Source organism: Cynocephalus volans, chromosome 9 (assembly GCF_027409185.1).
Source record: "Cynocephalus volans isolate mCynVol1 chromosome 9, mCynVol1.pri, whole genome shotgun sequence".
Classification (NCBI taxonomy): Eukaryota; Metazoa; Chordata; class Mammalia; order Dermoptera; family Cynocephalidae; genus Cynocephalus; species Cynocephalus volans.
Genome location: NC_084468.1, coordinates 66,493,412 through 66,509,724, shown reverse-complemented (window position 1 = coordinate 66,509,724; position 16,313 = coordinate 66,493,412). Strand labels below are relative to the sequence as shown.

At 32.1% G+C, this 16,313-nt stretch overlaps 1 protein-coding gene across 4 annotated transcripts in view; it reads left to right on the top strand.

Annotated features, from left to right (window-relative positions):
- The window catches only part of CNOT6L (CCR4-NOT transcription complex subunit 6 like), an 89,941-nt gene that overhangs the window by 33,360 nt on the left and 40,268 nt on the right, over positions 1-16,313 (top strand). For all 4 annotated transcript variants that reach the window (XM_063108289.1, XM_063108287.1, XM_063108288.1 and 1 more), the window contains exons 2-4: positions 972-1,093; positions 3,639-3,825; positions 5,190-5,275. In XM_063108289.1, the coding sequence (XP_062964359.1) occupies positions 982-1,093; positions 3,639-3,825; positions 5,190-5,275 (385 nt within the window). In that variant the 5' untranslated portion in view covers positions 972-981. The remainder of the gene's footprint in view (positions 1-971; positions 1,094-3,638; positions 3,826-5,189; positions 5,276-16,313) is intronic.

Here is a 16,313-nt window from a genome sequence, read left to right as displayed (position 1 = left end):
TGATTATTATTGAGTGATTTCTTTTGGCAGTTACATGAAGAAAACTGCATAATACTAGTTTCGATTAGGGTAGCCATATAACTCATCCAAATTAGACATTTTAGAGAGTGAAAGTATTAATAATCTTTAATAATTACCTCAGAACAACAGATATAAACCAAGTCTGGCTCAGGCAAACCAAAATATGAAATAGTCACCCTAATTGGGATGCTTTTAATGACAAGTAACAGAAAACACAACCCATACTAGTTTAAACAATAAGGGAAATATATTGGCTTGGGTATCTGAAAAGGCCAGTACTTGGGAGTGCTACAGATGTCATTCAGTGAGGACTATAACTTTGTTTCTCTGTTTTCTAGACTCTGCCTTCTACGGCTGGCTTCCCTTATAGTTGTTGGATGGCTGTCAACCACAATCTGGGCTATATCTTATATTCTTCTTTATTTATGACCAGTAGAAGAGAGAAGCCTGCATCTCCCATAAATGTAGAATGAATCTTAAAGCTTTGTGATTATTAGATACTTCTGAACTAATCTCTGTGGCCAGGGGATTGTCATGTGCTGATTGTTTTAGGCATGGGATATCTGAATATCACTGAGGCAAGGAGAATAGAGTTACCTGATTCTCACGGACTAGTCAAAGTCCATTCAGGAAACTGGTTGTAAAGTCAGTCTATCTAGGAAAGCAGTGTAGCTAAATGAAGGCAAAGGGATTAGGAAGCAACCACAGTGTTCACTGTAAAGTCCAGTACCGTTGCTTGTTTGTGTTTTTCTTTAGGCATCTGTTAATGAGTTCTTCCAGAGGCTAGCATACTGCGGTTGATGTGTTTTCCTTCAAGTGAGAATTTGTAGTATAAAATGACTTATTAGCCTGGCAAGGGGAGAGAAAAAGAAAACTTACCATACTATTTTCTTTTTTTTTATATAAGACTATAATACTTGCTGACCCCCCCCCTTTTTTTTTTTTAACAGACTAATAGGGATGCCAAAGGAAAAATATGATCCTCCAGATCCTCGCAGAATTTATACCATCATGTCAGCAGAGGAGGTAGCCAATGGGAAAAAATCTCACTGGGCAGAATTAGAAATCTCGGGTGAGTGGAATCTGAAGCATTTAAAAATCTGGGATGTAACAGTAATAATGAACAAGTTGAGTATTGTTATATTTATTTCCTTATTGTATGTTGTTAATTAGGTGGTTTAATTGGAGAAATACAAGATGTTGAGATAGCAGTGTTTCATTTTTCTTTATCTGTGACTAAATATCTTTGTTCCTACCCTTTCTTTTGATATTAATTACCTTGAGCAAGAGTTGGCATCTGGAACTGAGGACCCTGGAAATATTGAGGATATTGAGGATATACAGTTTCTAAGTAAAGCCAGGTTCTATGATATAATAGATTTTGCTTTGGCTATTTCAGAGTAATTATTTTTCCAAATTGAAATCTTTGCTGTTCTCCTGTTATGCCAGAGTTGGCCAAGAAGGAAACCTAGAACTTATCTATTTATTCTAACAGATGTGTGATAACTGTGTTATATGACCTTAGTAACTGTTTAAGGTTTGTTAGAATATGATTACCAAAAACTAATAACCCCAGTCCAGTAATGAGAAAAACATCAGATAGACTCAAACTGAAGGACATTCTATGAAATATCTGTTATCATTAAGTATGATGCTTTCCTGAGTTCTATGAGTTGTTCCAGCAAATTATTGAACCTGAGGCAGGTCACAGGAACCCCTGAATTTGTAGCATCTGGTCAGAAATGCAGGTGGCCTGCAGACTCTCTCAAAATCGTAAACTTTATTAGAAACAAGGAAGGACTGAGAAACAGACCAGAGGAGACTAAGAAGACATGATTACTCAATGCAAAATGGTGCTTGAATTGAATCCTGGAGGAAAAAGGTGTAAAAACCAGTGAAATCCAAATAAAGTCTAGAGTTTAGTTAGTAATATACACCAATGTTGGTTTCCTAGTTTTGACAAATGTATCATGGTAATGTAAGATTCTATTTGTTAGGAAACCTGAATGAGGGGTATACAAGAACTCTGTATTATCTTGGGAACTTTTTTGTAAATATAAAATTATTACAAAATTAAAAGTTTATTAAATAGGATATAAAGACCATTTTTCTTTTATGAATTTGTACAATACAGGTTATATATGGAATGTAGATTTTTTTCCCAGTAGGCTTTTGTATGAAAGAGTTAAACCCACATCGTAATGTCAATGGTAATAATTAATTGTACTTTTAGCTAAATGGTAATTAGGTTGATGGGTGATTGGCAATCAAAAGAATAAATGTGAGCAAATCCTATTAGGTGAACTCCGGGTTTCTTAACCTTGGCACTACTGACACTTTGGGCCAGACAGACAGTTTTTTGTGGTTGAGGATTGTTGTGTACATTGTAGGTTGTTTAGTTCCCTGGCCTCTACCCACTAGATACCAGTAGCACTCCTTTAGTTGTGACAACCAAAAATGTTTCCAGACATTGCCCAAGTCCCTCAGGGAGCAAAATCTCCCCTGGTTGGGAACTGCTAGGTTAAATCTCAGGTAAAATTGAAATAACTTCCTCTTTTACCCAGAGCCTCTTTACTTGAAAACTTTGTTTCCTATTAAAATGCAAAATCCTACTTGATGCCTTAAGTCTGATTATGCGCAACAGGAAGGAATCTGTGGTCAAAAGAATAATGGACAAAAGATAAAAGTTTGAATTTACTGGTTGATAGCTATATGAAAAGTAACATTTCCCCTTTGAGATTTTGTGCCCTCTGTACCTTCCACTGCCCCTCTTATCAGAATCTACTGTCTGGCAAATGACACATAATTAAAATGCCAGTTTACTTTTGTAAAGTTTATATGCATAATTAATACTTATTATAATTAAGATAGGTGAGATAATCCCTCCCATTTCATAGAAGCTAGATGATTTGCCCAGTCTTATCTAGCTAATAGATGGTAAAAATCAGGACTCTGAACCAGGTCTTCTGACTTTTTCTAGTACATGTTCTACCATATACTGACTGATCATAGAGTTTAATGTGTGACCATTTCTTTGAGTATGTTGCACTTAATGCAAAATATTAAAATCAGTATTGTTAATCTATAATTGTAACATCAGAAAGCTGGGGAAGATGTCTCCTTTGAGGGTAAAATGGTTTTCCTGATGTCTAATCTAAGGTTGGTTCTAAATCATAGTAATATACTCTTGTCTATTTAAAGTTTGTAGATGAATTCAGGCCCTGGATATGGATAAAACTTGCACTATTAATTTTCATGGAGTATATAAGAAATACTTTTGTAAGGAGTATGACTTAAAAAATTCAGGACTGTTCTAGCACAAAAACTCAATTTAGCCCCATGTTTTCTCCTTGAGACCTGACTCCAAGGGTCTCCACAGTTTGCTGCACGTCATTTACATGGAAGGTCCATGAGAAAGAGTGGTTGTCAAGTGAAAGTGTCATGAAATTAAAGGAGGACCAGGTGTGTTTGGTATCAATCAAATGGCATTAAATACAAAATTAAAATGCAATATCTCTGTGTATTTGCTTGCAGTCTCTCCTACCTCTTTTTTAGTCCTTGCAGTTCAGCTTTCATCTTGGACTCAGAGATTTATGCTTCAGTATTTTGCCTTTTAGGTAGAGTGCGGAGCTTAAGTACATCACTTTGGTCATTGACACACTTGACAGCGCTGCACCTAAATGACAATTACCTTAGTCGCATTCCACCTGATATTGCCAAGCTTCATAATCTGGTTTACCTGGATCTGTCATCCAATAAACTCAGAAGTTTACCAGCAGAACTAGGAAACATGGTGTCTCTCAGGTGAGGAATATTACAGACATGACTCACTATATAAAATTCTAAATTTACCAAATAAGAAAATTATGGGATATGTTACTCATCTTACAGTAGGATATCTATATGTGTGAAGATCAAATGATATAAACTTGTCTAAGCACACAGTGCTTAAGTTGATCTCCATTGAACGTTTCTTTTCCTTCCTTTAAATTTGAAGTTTACTGGCTAAGAATGTGCTTGTATTAACAGTTTCTTTAATTTAAAAAAAAAAAGTTTCTTTTGACAGACTTGAGGTAGGGTGGGACTAAAATAGTAAGTCTCACCTTAGGCTTAAGTCTGATCAGACTAATCAGAAATAATAAAGAATATGATTTGCTTATAAGTAAAACTTTTAGGAACATACCTCTATCATGTAGACAAGGTATATTTATACTTTATATTCTTTAAGGGAATCTTTAAACCTGATAAAATGGATTTATTTCTCGTCCTTCAGGATTTTTAAAGAATTTCTTCATAAAACAAAATATTGCAGGAATCCTGAGACCTTGTATAAATGTTCCCAGTGAAAGCAAGAATTGCTTTTCTACCTTGTTTATCTTTGGAGTTATAATTTTTAAAAAATTGCTATCACATGTCTAAAATTAAACGTTGTTTCAGGATCTTGTTCTTAATCCCCTTACTGTTTTTTTCTTTTGGTTTTAAAAACTTTTTGGTCATCCACTAATGAGGGTACTATTTATTTTTTTATAGTCTGCTCAAAATTTCAGAGTCATAAACTTAGTTATTATTTATGTCATCCTATTCTTATCTATACTATCCTATGCATTAGTTTAATATTTGTTTTGTCAGCGATTGTCCACCGTAGTATTCGTTTTGTCTTTTCACATTTATTGTCTTTTACTCCCTTGATACACTACTTTGTTTTTCTCTATTAATTTTTTTGTTTTTGTTTTTTCATTTTCTTGGTATTTTGATATGATTAGAGTTGTAATCAGTTATTTAAAAAATGACGCAGATCATTGGCTACTAATTATAGTTTAATCCTCGGGTTCGTTTACAAAAGTTTACTTTTTTCTATGAAGTAAACTGTGTTCAAGGATATCTCTTGTTTGAATGAGAGAGAAAAGGAGATATATTTAACCAGAGAATGTTGTGCAGTTCTTACACCTCTAATTTTAATCTGTGCTAGAGAATGAGTAAATCACAGAACCACTGTTAACAGTTGTGGCAGTTATACATTTTGTAGTACTTTATAATTGCACAGCATTTTTGGATGAGCATATAGAATTGTACCTTGAATGTTAACATGGCATGTTAAAGGCAGATTAAGAATGGCAAATGTAGGTATTAATAAAGTTTGGTATATTAAATCTTTTTTTTTAATACAGGGAATTGCTTTTAAATGACAATATGTTACGGGTTTTGCCTTATGAACTTGGTCGGCTCTTCCAGCTACAAACTCTAGGTTTGAAAGGTGAGTGATTTTTTTTTTTTTTAAATGATAGCATTAATGCTCTGTATTGAGGTGTTCTGAGCCTTTTAAAGACCATTTTGGTTACAATATAGGCAAAGTTTTAATATGATTTCGAGAATGTGACTATACTTTCTCTTGAAAGAAAAGTAGTTCTTCGGGTATTGAGCATCAAGATTTCAGAATGGTGCCATCATTTTAATAAACATAAGAGGAAATTTTAAAAATTTTTTTTGGTTTTTGTATTTTACCTTTATTGTCTATAAAACTCTGATATTCCTTAGGGGAGATATTTTAAATTAACACTGTAGTTCTCATTGTCCTTTTTTTTTTTTTTAAGGAGGACTTTACTTAGTAGAGTAAACCTTAGCCAGAATGCCCCATGTTTAGCTCTTGATAGAATAGGTAAAATAACATTTACATATTATATGAATATGAGGGAAAACATTATAACAGTAAAAATTAGCTATACCTAATAAGTATATTGTTCTAAATAAAATGTGTTAGTCCAAAATGCATGCTGCTCTATTTCTTTCAGTTTGGGATAAAAGACATATTCAATTCATATAAATACTAAAATTTGTATAATTTTCTTTTATGGCATAGTATATGAAGAAGGATTTTTTAAAAAATTCTTTATTTTTGGCTGCTAGCTGTATGGGGATCCAAACCCTTGACCTTGGTGTTGTAACACTGTGCTCTAACCAACTGAGCTATCTGGGCAGCCCAGAAGGGTTTATTTTTTAACTCAGAGGGCTGAATACAAATGTAGTGTGTTGGTTAAATGTTTTATTTTATGCTCGTGAGGAATGAACATTAATCAAAGCCTTATGAAGTATACACACTTTCATATATTTTGTTTTTCTTCTTCAAAGACTATTTTAGTCTCCAGGAAAATGCTTTATTTGCATTTGCTTATGTCATTTAATGGAGCATTAAGAATGAAGTTTGAATAAGAATGGAAAAAATTCTGATGTTATTGGTTGAAATAACAGAAATAATATTAGGCTTCCTTATGAAGTTTCATAAGTTAGATAATTATATGAATGGTCCGAATCTTGTGTTTATAGTTTCTTTGTAAGATTTTATTGATTATTTTTTATCATGTATAAAGTGAAGGGAAATACTTATATCTAAAATATTTTCCTGAGGATTAACCCAAGTATTTGAAATTTAACTGTTGGGACATTTCATACTATATTCTGCGTGCTAAATCTCATTATTACATAGTTGAAACAGCCATCAAGCTAGAGTTGGAGTTGGGGCAAGTCTGTTAGTCTTTTTATGTATTAAAAAAAAATGGAATGGTTATCATTTTTTATCATCTTAGATTCACAATGTATGAAATTCGTACTGTCGTGCTAATTATACTAAATTATAATTCTTTGTCTCTACTATGAGTAACTATTGTTTCTTATTTTTAACATTAATCAGAATAGCTATTTTCTTCCGGCTTTTATTGATAGAGAGCACATCAATGACAAATGAATAATTTACTGTTGAACTCAGTGGACTTAATTTTTGTACCAGGCAACATTCCTGAAAAGCAGATGTTATACGAGGGTATTTCAAGAAGTTTGTGGAAAAAATAGAATTAAAAGATAATATGAATCTATGAACTTTTTGAAGACCTCCCTCCTGTATTTCTTGCTCTTTCATAATTGCATCCCATGTTATCTCATAGAGAGACATGTTCCCAGAAAATTTACACTACATATCAACTGAATGAATACTATATCTGTTATCTATTCAGTCTTTCATCCTATTTTACTAGTTAAAATGTTAGTCTTCCAAATTATTGTCTTTGGCTGGCCTTCAATTCTAGTGGCTGTGTCTGCTAATTTCACATTCATTAAAATCTCTTAGACCTCTAGTCTACCTATTTAGGCACCAGCTCTGCTTCTCTAACTGTAACTTGGGTTTGCTCATATGTATTGATAAATCCCTCTTCACTAAGTTTCCATTTGTTCTATGGTAAATACCTATATGCAGTAGCCTTTTTCTCTTTGAGAATCTGTTTAGTTTTCTGTCATTGCCACTTTTTATTCAGATGATCCAGTACAGAAGAGCAAGGAACTTTCAGAAATGAAAGAAAACCGGAGCTCTTCCTGTCCTTTTAAAAAGTTTAAGATGGTAAAAACAGGAATGGCTTTGTGAAGCAATTGAAGGAATAAAATATCCCTGATGAATGATAGCTTCTTAGGAAGGTAAAACTATTATTATTTAGGAAACAATTTCTAAATCAGTCTTAATAACAACATGTGGTACTTTATGTCCAAAAAGAAAAAGAAAAAAAAGAAAGAGAAGGGAATGGTACATTTACAATAGAACTATGATCAGTTAAAAGAAACAATGAGAATGGACTGCCTCTGAGATTTCATTTTCTTAGAACTGGGAGGAGTACCTTTTCTGTATTTTATTTTCTTCCTTTAAAATGCAGATACTGAAATTTTAATAATGATTTGGATCATCCTGGCCCAACAAGCTAATTTTTAGAAATTCTCTTTTGAGATTTGGGGGGAGTACATGTGGAGGGTAGATTATTTGAGGAATTAGGAAAAGAAAGCCAATTATAAAACTATAGACATGGTCAATCCAGTATGTAGGAAGTGTTCTCTTAAGTGACTTAGAAAAAATGAAATGTATTAATTTTATGGAAGAAAAGACATAAATGAAAGCAATTCTCATACAATTATTTAAAAATAATTTAGAATTAATATACTAAGGTTTAAGGCAATACTTTTTCTGACACATACATCAATGAGGAGTTCTCAGGCATTAAACATTGATGTCCCAAGTCATAAAAATATGTTGGACCTCAGTAATTGTGAAAATTTTTGCTTTCTTCCAAGAATTACTTATCTCCGTTAAACAAAACAGACCATGTCAATGGAAGAGTTTCTTTTACCATGTAAATTTGCTTTGTTCATGAAATATAATATAAAAAACATTTTAAAGAAAATAATTAAATGAGTACCTGTACACCCATTACCCAGCATTCTCAATACCTTTTTAAAAAATATACTTGGAAAATGTAATTGTCATTCATATAGGAGGCAAAGTACTTATATCTGTGTTATATATGAACTTTTGGAAATCAATAAGAAAAACAGTAATCTAGCAGAGTTTATATGAGAGGATAGTTCATATGAAAGGATATACAAATGGCTCTAAAATATACATAATATCTATATTATACATAATAATAATGCAGATTGAAACTATACTCAATTACCATTTTTCACCTATCAGATTGGAAGAATTCCAAAAATTTGATAAAATTACTCTGGTGAGATTATAGGGAAATAGGCACAATTGCGCCTTGTTAGGTGTAGATCCTCTGTCCCTTTTAAGTTTCCTTTGTGCTCTTTCATGATTATATCTTTCTGCCTTCTCCCAAAGGTTACTGCCATACTGAATTTAGATACTGGAGTTATGTATGCATCTCTTAACCTTTAAGTGGAATCCTAATGAATATAATTTTCTGGTTCTTGCCTTTTGTTCAACATGATGTTTTTATGATTTGTCCATGTTGATGTATACATGTAATTATAATTCATTGGTTTCACTGCTACGTGTTATTCTGATATATGTATATATGCTATAATATATTCATTTTTCTAAATGAAGGTACTTCAAAAAGTTCATGGAAAGATTTGTATTATCTTTTAATTCTATTTTGCCATGAACTTTTTGAGGTACCCTTGTAGATATTTATATTGTTTCCTTTTTTTTTTTTTTTTTTGGCTACTACTGTGAATAGTGCAGCCGTAAACATTCTAGTGCATATCTTCTGATACAGTTCATAGGATTGGAATTGTTGGGTTGTAGAGATCTGTACAGCCTTAGCTTTTGTAGGTAATTTCATGTTTTACAAAGTACTAAAATACATTCCCCAAAGTAATAAAGTTTTCATTTTTCAGTTTTCTTTCCAACACTTGGTATTGTCAAATTTTTCAGAGTTTTGCCAGTTGTTGAATGTAAAATAGTTTCTAGTTATGCTCTTAATTTGCATTTTCCTAATTGCTGAGACTGAGCATTTTTTCATGTGTTTTTTGGCCATTACTGTTTCTTCTCTGAAATTACTATTGATGTCTTTTGCCTATTTTCAATTGGATTGTTTGTTATTGATTTGTAGGAGTTCTTAACTTTTGTCTATTTTGGGTTATGTCTTCTCCCACTTTTTGGCTTTTCTTTTTTGTTTTCTTTGTGGTATCTTTTAATGAGTAGATTTGATATTTTTAATGTAGTTGAATTTAAAAATCTTTCATAATCAGTGTATTTTGTGTCTTATTAAAGAAAATCCTACCCTACTCCAGGTCAGAAATACATTTTCCTTTATTATCTTCTAAGAGTTGTTTTGCTCTTCATAGTTAATTCTTTAATTCATTTGGAATTGATTTTTAAATATGGTATGAGGAGTCTAATTTTGGGAGGGATCTAATCTTGGTTTTTTCCCAGTGAGTAACCAGTTTTTCTCAATATCATTTAACAAATGGTTTTTCCTTTTCTCACTGATCAGCAAAGTCACCTTTCTCATATGTCAACTATGTCTAGGTCTGTTTGGGGGATCTCTCTTCTGTTCCAGTGGTCAGTTTGTCTAACCCTTGTACCAATTACTGCATTATCATAATTATTATTGGTTTTATATTAAGACTTGATATCTGGTTTGGGAAGTCCCCTCATAGTTGTCTTTAGCAGTATTTTGGCAGTTTGTGTGCCTTGGCTGTTCTCACACGTAAGAAACAGCTTGTTAAGTTTCACAAAAAATCCTGTTGGAACTTTGGAATTGTATTGACTGTCTAGAACAATTTAGGAAGAATTGAGATCTTAATTGAATTGAATCTTCTTACTCATGAATTTGGGCTCCCTCTCTGTTTATTTAGATCTTACATAATGTCTTTGAATAGAATTTATAATGTTCTGCACACACTGATCAAGCACATCTTTTGTTGGATTTATTTCTAGGCACCTTATAAACTTTTTCTTGTTCCTATTGTAAACCATGACTCTTTATTTTTTGTTGTTTTTTTTTTTCTTCATTTGCTGTTGAGACATAATATAATTTTTTTTATTGGTTTTACAGTAAGACTTCTTGGTAAACTATTTTTTCTAAAAATTTATCTGCAAATACTTTGAGATTTTGTGTGCAGATAATCATTTCATCTCCTAATAAAGGCAGTTTTGTTTTTTCCTTTTAAATTCTTATATATTTAGTTTCTTTTCCCTATTGCAGTACACTGACTAGGATATTTCATACGATGTTGAATGGAAACATTAATACTGGGCATACTTCTATTCCCAATTTTAAAGGGAATGCTTCTAATATTTTTCCATTAAGAATGATATTTGCTCTTTGTTTTTGGCAAAACAAACTATTTTTTAGACTGAAGAAGTTTACTTCCATTTTTGCTTTGCGAATCTTTCTTTCGGATATTTATCAAATGCTTTTCTTCATCTCTTGAGATGATTGTTTCTTATTTCAAAGAAATAAGATTATGTATACATTTTTTCCAGCTTAAATCATATTTGCATTCCTGAGATAAACCCAACTTGGTTTTATTGTTGCATGCTTGTACACACTATTGGATTTAATTTGATAATATCTGTCAAAAACTGTGAAGGCTTTGAGGTTTTACCCTACTTAACAAGCTACTAGGTTAACCAGCTACTGTTTCATGGATACTGGTCGAAGACATGAGACTCCTGGGTCAGAGACAAAGAATGTTATCACTTGTTGTTTGCCTCCCACGGATTTGTAACCCCTTTTCCCTGGGTGACTGAGCTGCCAAAGATTTTTTTGTTTTGTTTTTTTGTTTTTTGTGACCAGTAAGGGGATCACAACCCTTGGCTTGGTGTCGGCTGCACCGCACTCAGCCAGTGAGCGCACTGGCCATCCCTATATAGGATCCGAACCCGCGGTGGGAGCACTGCTGCGCTCCCAGCACCGCACTCTCCCGAGTGAGCCACGGGGTCGGCCCTTCCAAAGATTATTTAAAGCCTATTTTTTTGAGCAGTGAGAAGCCTTAAAAAGGGGTTAATTTTCCCGAACCCTCAAGAGTGAGGCATTCCTTTCATTTGGGAAATTAACCATGAATTGGGGTTTTCTTCTTGCATTTATTTTTTTAGACCACAAAATGGACCCATGCATGCTTTGTACACAGTAGGTTTACATTGTACTTGAATAATTCAGGTTCACAGGTCCAGCAGTTTTCAGGCAAGCAGTAAATATTGTAGCAAACAACACAGAGCTAGTCCTGCTTCATGGGGAATAAACAGTTACATGTTAGTAATGCTGTGGTTGCCTTGACCTATTTAATTACCTATATAAGTAGCTACAGAAACTTTTCCATCATCAGGAGACAGATAAGTCTAGGAATCTGTTACATTTACCAAGAATGCAGAGGGAAGCACAAGGCTCATGGTGGTCTGCTCTTCCAACGTTTTTTTTTTTATTGTTTGGGGTTTTTTTTAATGGTTTTTCCATATACGTTTATGAATAAAATAGATCTGTGTTTTTCATTATTCTTATTCAAGTGTGTGTAGGGTTTGTAATTGACCTTAGAAACAGTGGGAAAATTTTCGTATTTTTCAGTTCTCTGAAAGAGTTCGTGTAAGATAGAACTAATCTGTTTCTTGAAATTTTGGTAGAACAGCCCTGTGAAACTATCATTTCCTGATCTTTTCTTTGCAGAAGATATGTAACTACTATGTCAGTATATTTGTAATCACAAGAACAATTGAAGATTCCTGTCTGTTAATGAGTCAACTTTGTTGGACTTTATCTGTACCAGTGGAATAAGCTTTTTAAGTTTTCAAATTTATTTGCATAAAAGTGTTCATAATATTCTCTTGGTATATTTTTAGACTATTCCATTTGTAGCTATAGTACCCCTCTGCCTTTTTGAGGTTATTCTATTTTTAAAAAATATTTTTTCCTTTTCTCTATTTTTAAGTTGGACATATGATTTATATTTAGATTTACTTGTTTTCAAATATAAACATGTAAGGTTATAAATTTGCCCATTGGCTACTTTTTTGTTGCACTCACAATTTTAACATGAAGTATTTTTATTATTATTTTGGTCTAAGTATTTTTGATATAGGTTATCATATCTTCTTTGACATAATTTCCTTAAAATATTAGCTTTTTTTATTGGTAGCTTTGAACTTAATTGCATTAAGACAGATGAGGAAGTTCATCTGCCAGTGTGAATGAGTTCATTAACATTTGTTGATTCTTTCTTTATGGCCCAGTATGTGATCAAGTTTTGTAAATGTTTTACCTGTATCTGAAAAGAATGTTGTTTCTCTAATTGTTGGGCACAATGCTATATATTTGTCCATTTGATCAAACTTGTAAGTTGTGTTCGTCAGATTTTCTGTATCTTTAGAAATTTGACTGCTTTTTTAATAATTAAGATATTATGTTAAAATTTCCATTAAAATGGTATATTTGGTCATTTCTACATGTAGTTCAGTTTTTACTTTATATATTTTGATGTTATTTTATTAGGTAGTTTATATTTTCTGGTGAATTGAACCTGATATTAGGTAGTGAGCCTCTTTCTCTCCTATTAAGGTTTTTGTTATATAGCCTTGACAACTACTTTTCCAATGTGTTATATGTACATACATACAGTATGTAGCCTTTTGAGTCTGGATTCTTTTGTTTAGCATAGTGCACTTGATGTTCATCCATGTTGTGTGCACTAGTAGATCACACATTTCCATTGTTGAGTAGTATTCCATTGTATGGATGTACCACAGATTTTATATCTATTCACAAGTTGAAGGACATTTGGATTGTTTCCAGTTATAGGTGATTAGGAATAAAGGCACTGTAAACGTTTGCATACAGATTTCTGTATGAAATATGTTTTTATTTTTGAGTAACTACCTAGGAATGGTATTGCTGGGTTGTATGGTAAGTATATGTTAAACTTAAAAAGAAACTGCCAAATTGTTTTCTGAAGTAGCTATGTCATTTTGCATTCTCACCAAAAATATAAGAGGATTTCAGTTTCTATGTATCCTTGTTATCAGTATTTTTTATTTTTGCCATTCTAATATTGTGTGATTTTAATTTTTCGTTCTTTGACTATGATATTGCATATCTTTTCAAGTGTTTATTTGCCACCTAGAGATCTTCCTTGGAGTGTCTATTCATATCTTTTGTCTGGTTTTATAATTGGGATGCTTTTTTCTAATTACTGAGATTTGAGAATCCATTATATATTCCAAATTTAAGCACTATTTTAGATATGTGTTTTGCAAATATTTTCTATGGCTTGTATTTCTATTTTCTTTACATGCTTTTCAAAGAGCAGTTTTTCATTTTAATGAAATCCAATTTATTACTGCTTTTCTTCTGTGGAATTTTTTTTGTCATTACATCAAAGAAATAAATCTTTGTTTCACCCCAAGTACATGAAAACTTTCTAGAAGTTTTTTTTTTGTCTTCTAGAAAGTTTTCACGTGGTTGGGTGAGGCAAAGAGTTCTTTCTTCTAGAAAGTTTTACCTTTAAAACCTAAAACTGTTAGATGGTATGTTTTGAGATAATTTTTGTATACGGCACGAGGTTTATTCTTTTGTATATGCACATCTAGTCATTCCAGCACAATTAGTTGAAAAGATTATATTTCCAACTTGTAATTTTTCTTGCAACTTTGTCAAAATTGAAGAGACTAAATATGTATGGGTCTACGCTTAGACGTTCTATTCTGTTCCATTGATCTATGCCAATACTCAAATGCTTGGTTACTGTAGGTTTATGCTAAGCTTGATATTAGGTATTATGACTCCTTTAACTTTGCTCTCATTTTTCAAAATTGCATTGACATTTTAGATGCTTTACATTTCCATGTAAATTTTATAATTAGCTCATGATTTGTGCAAAATATCCTATTAGAATTTTTATTGGGATTATATCAAATATGTAGATTTGTTTGGGGATAATTGATACCTCAGTCTTGAAACTTAATATTGAATCTTTCAATAAAATATGTCTCTGCATTTATACAGGTCTTTTTTGTTTTATTTGTTTTGTAGTTTTCATCATGTGAATCTTGGAAATATTTTGCTAGGTTTATACCTATGTATTTGATGGGTTTTGATGCTATATATAAATGGTACTGCTTTTTAAAAATCTAATTCATTGTGTAGAAGTAAAATACAGTTTTTTTATGTATTGACTTTGTCTCTTGCAATGTTTGTATATTTACTTATTCTAACAGCTTTTACAAACTTTCCACTGTGCGTAAAGACCATTTCATTTCTTCCTTTCCAATATGTATTCTTTTAATTTCTTTTCCTTGCCTTGTCACACTGGCTAAAGCTTCTATTACAGTATTGAATAAAAGTGATGATGGTGCACGTCCTTGCCTTGTTCTTAATTTTAGGGGGAAAGCGCTATCTTTCACCATTAATATCAACAGTAGGTTTTTTGGTAGATGCTCTTTCAGGTTAAATAATTTTTCCTTCTATTCCACATTTGGTAAGAGTTTTTTGATTGATGAACGTTGAATTTAGTCATTTATTTCCTCTGGAAAATGGTGCTAATACTCCTATTTTCTGGAAGAGTGTGCAAAACCTTTCTATTGCTTTCTTTCTTAAATGATTGGTAGAATTTTCCAATAAAACTATGGCCTTCAAATTTTCTTATTAAAACATTTTTAACTTCTAATTTGATTTCTTTATAGATACAAGACATTGAAGTTATTTCTTTTTATCTGAATAGCTACTTCAGCTCTCTCTTGGTTACTATTTGCATGGCATACCTTTTTTTATTCTTTTACTTTAAACATATTTGTGTCTTTGAGTCCATGGTGTGTCTTTTGTAGAAAGCATACAATGAATTCTGTTTTTTATTCATTCTGCTAATCTTGGCTTTTTAATTGGAGAGTTTAACCCATTTACATTTCATGTAATTGCAGATAAGTTATGTCTGCTATTTTACTATTTGTTTTCTCTGTATTATGTCTTTTTTTGTTCCTCTCTTTCTCAGTTAACGCCTTCTTTTATGTTCAGTGGATATTTTGTAGTGTACCAATTTAATTATTTTGTCATTTCTTTTGCTATATTATTTTGGGTTATTTTCTTACCCTGGGATTACAATTAACATCTTAATTTATAGCAATCTAATTTGGATTAGTGTCAACTTAATTTCAACAGTATTAAAAAGACTGCACCTACAGCTCTATTCACCTCTCTTTTATGCTGTTATTATCACAAATACCATCTTTATACATGTGTGTCCATCAGCATATATGAGAAAAAGGTTCAAAAAATACATATATGCTTTCTTTTATATTAACCTATACTGGTAGTTATCTTTACTGTTACTTTTAATTTTTTCATGTAGTTTTGAGTTACTATCCAATTGTTTTTTATTCCAGCTTGAAGGACTCCCTTTACTGTTTCTTGTAGGACAGGTCTGCTAATGACAAATTCACTCAATCTTGTTTATCTAGGAATGTCTTAATTTCTAATTCATTTTGAAGGATATTTTTTCTTGATATAGAATTCTTAATTGACAGTTTTTTACTTTGAGCCCATTGAATTTGTCATCTCACTGCCTTTCAGATTTCATGGTTTCTGATGAGAAATCAGTTGTTAATCTTATTAAGGATCTGTACATGATGAGTCACCTTTCCTGCTGCTTTCAGGATTCTCTCTTTGTCTTTGATTTTCCACAGTTTTATTATATTTGTCTAGGTGTGGATCTCTTGCAGTTTTCCTACTTTGAGTTTGTTAAGCTTCTTGGATGTGTATATTACTGATTTTCATCAAATTTGGGATGCTTTTATCCATTATTTCTTCAGGGGTTTTTTTCTGTTCTTTCATCTTTTTACCTTCTGGGACTACCATTAAGTGTTTGTTGGTACCCTTGATGATATCTGATAGATCTCTGAGGCTCTATTCATTTTTCTTTATTCTTTTTTCTTTCTGTTTTTCAGACTGTACAATCTCAACTCACCTGTCTTCAAGTTCACTGATTCTTCTACCTGCTCAAAACTGCTCTTAAGCCCTTCCAGTGTT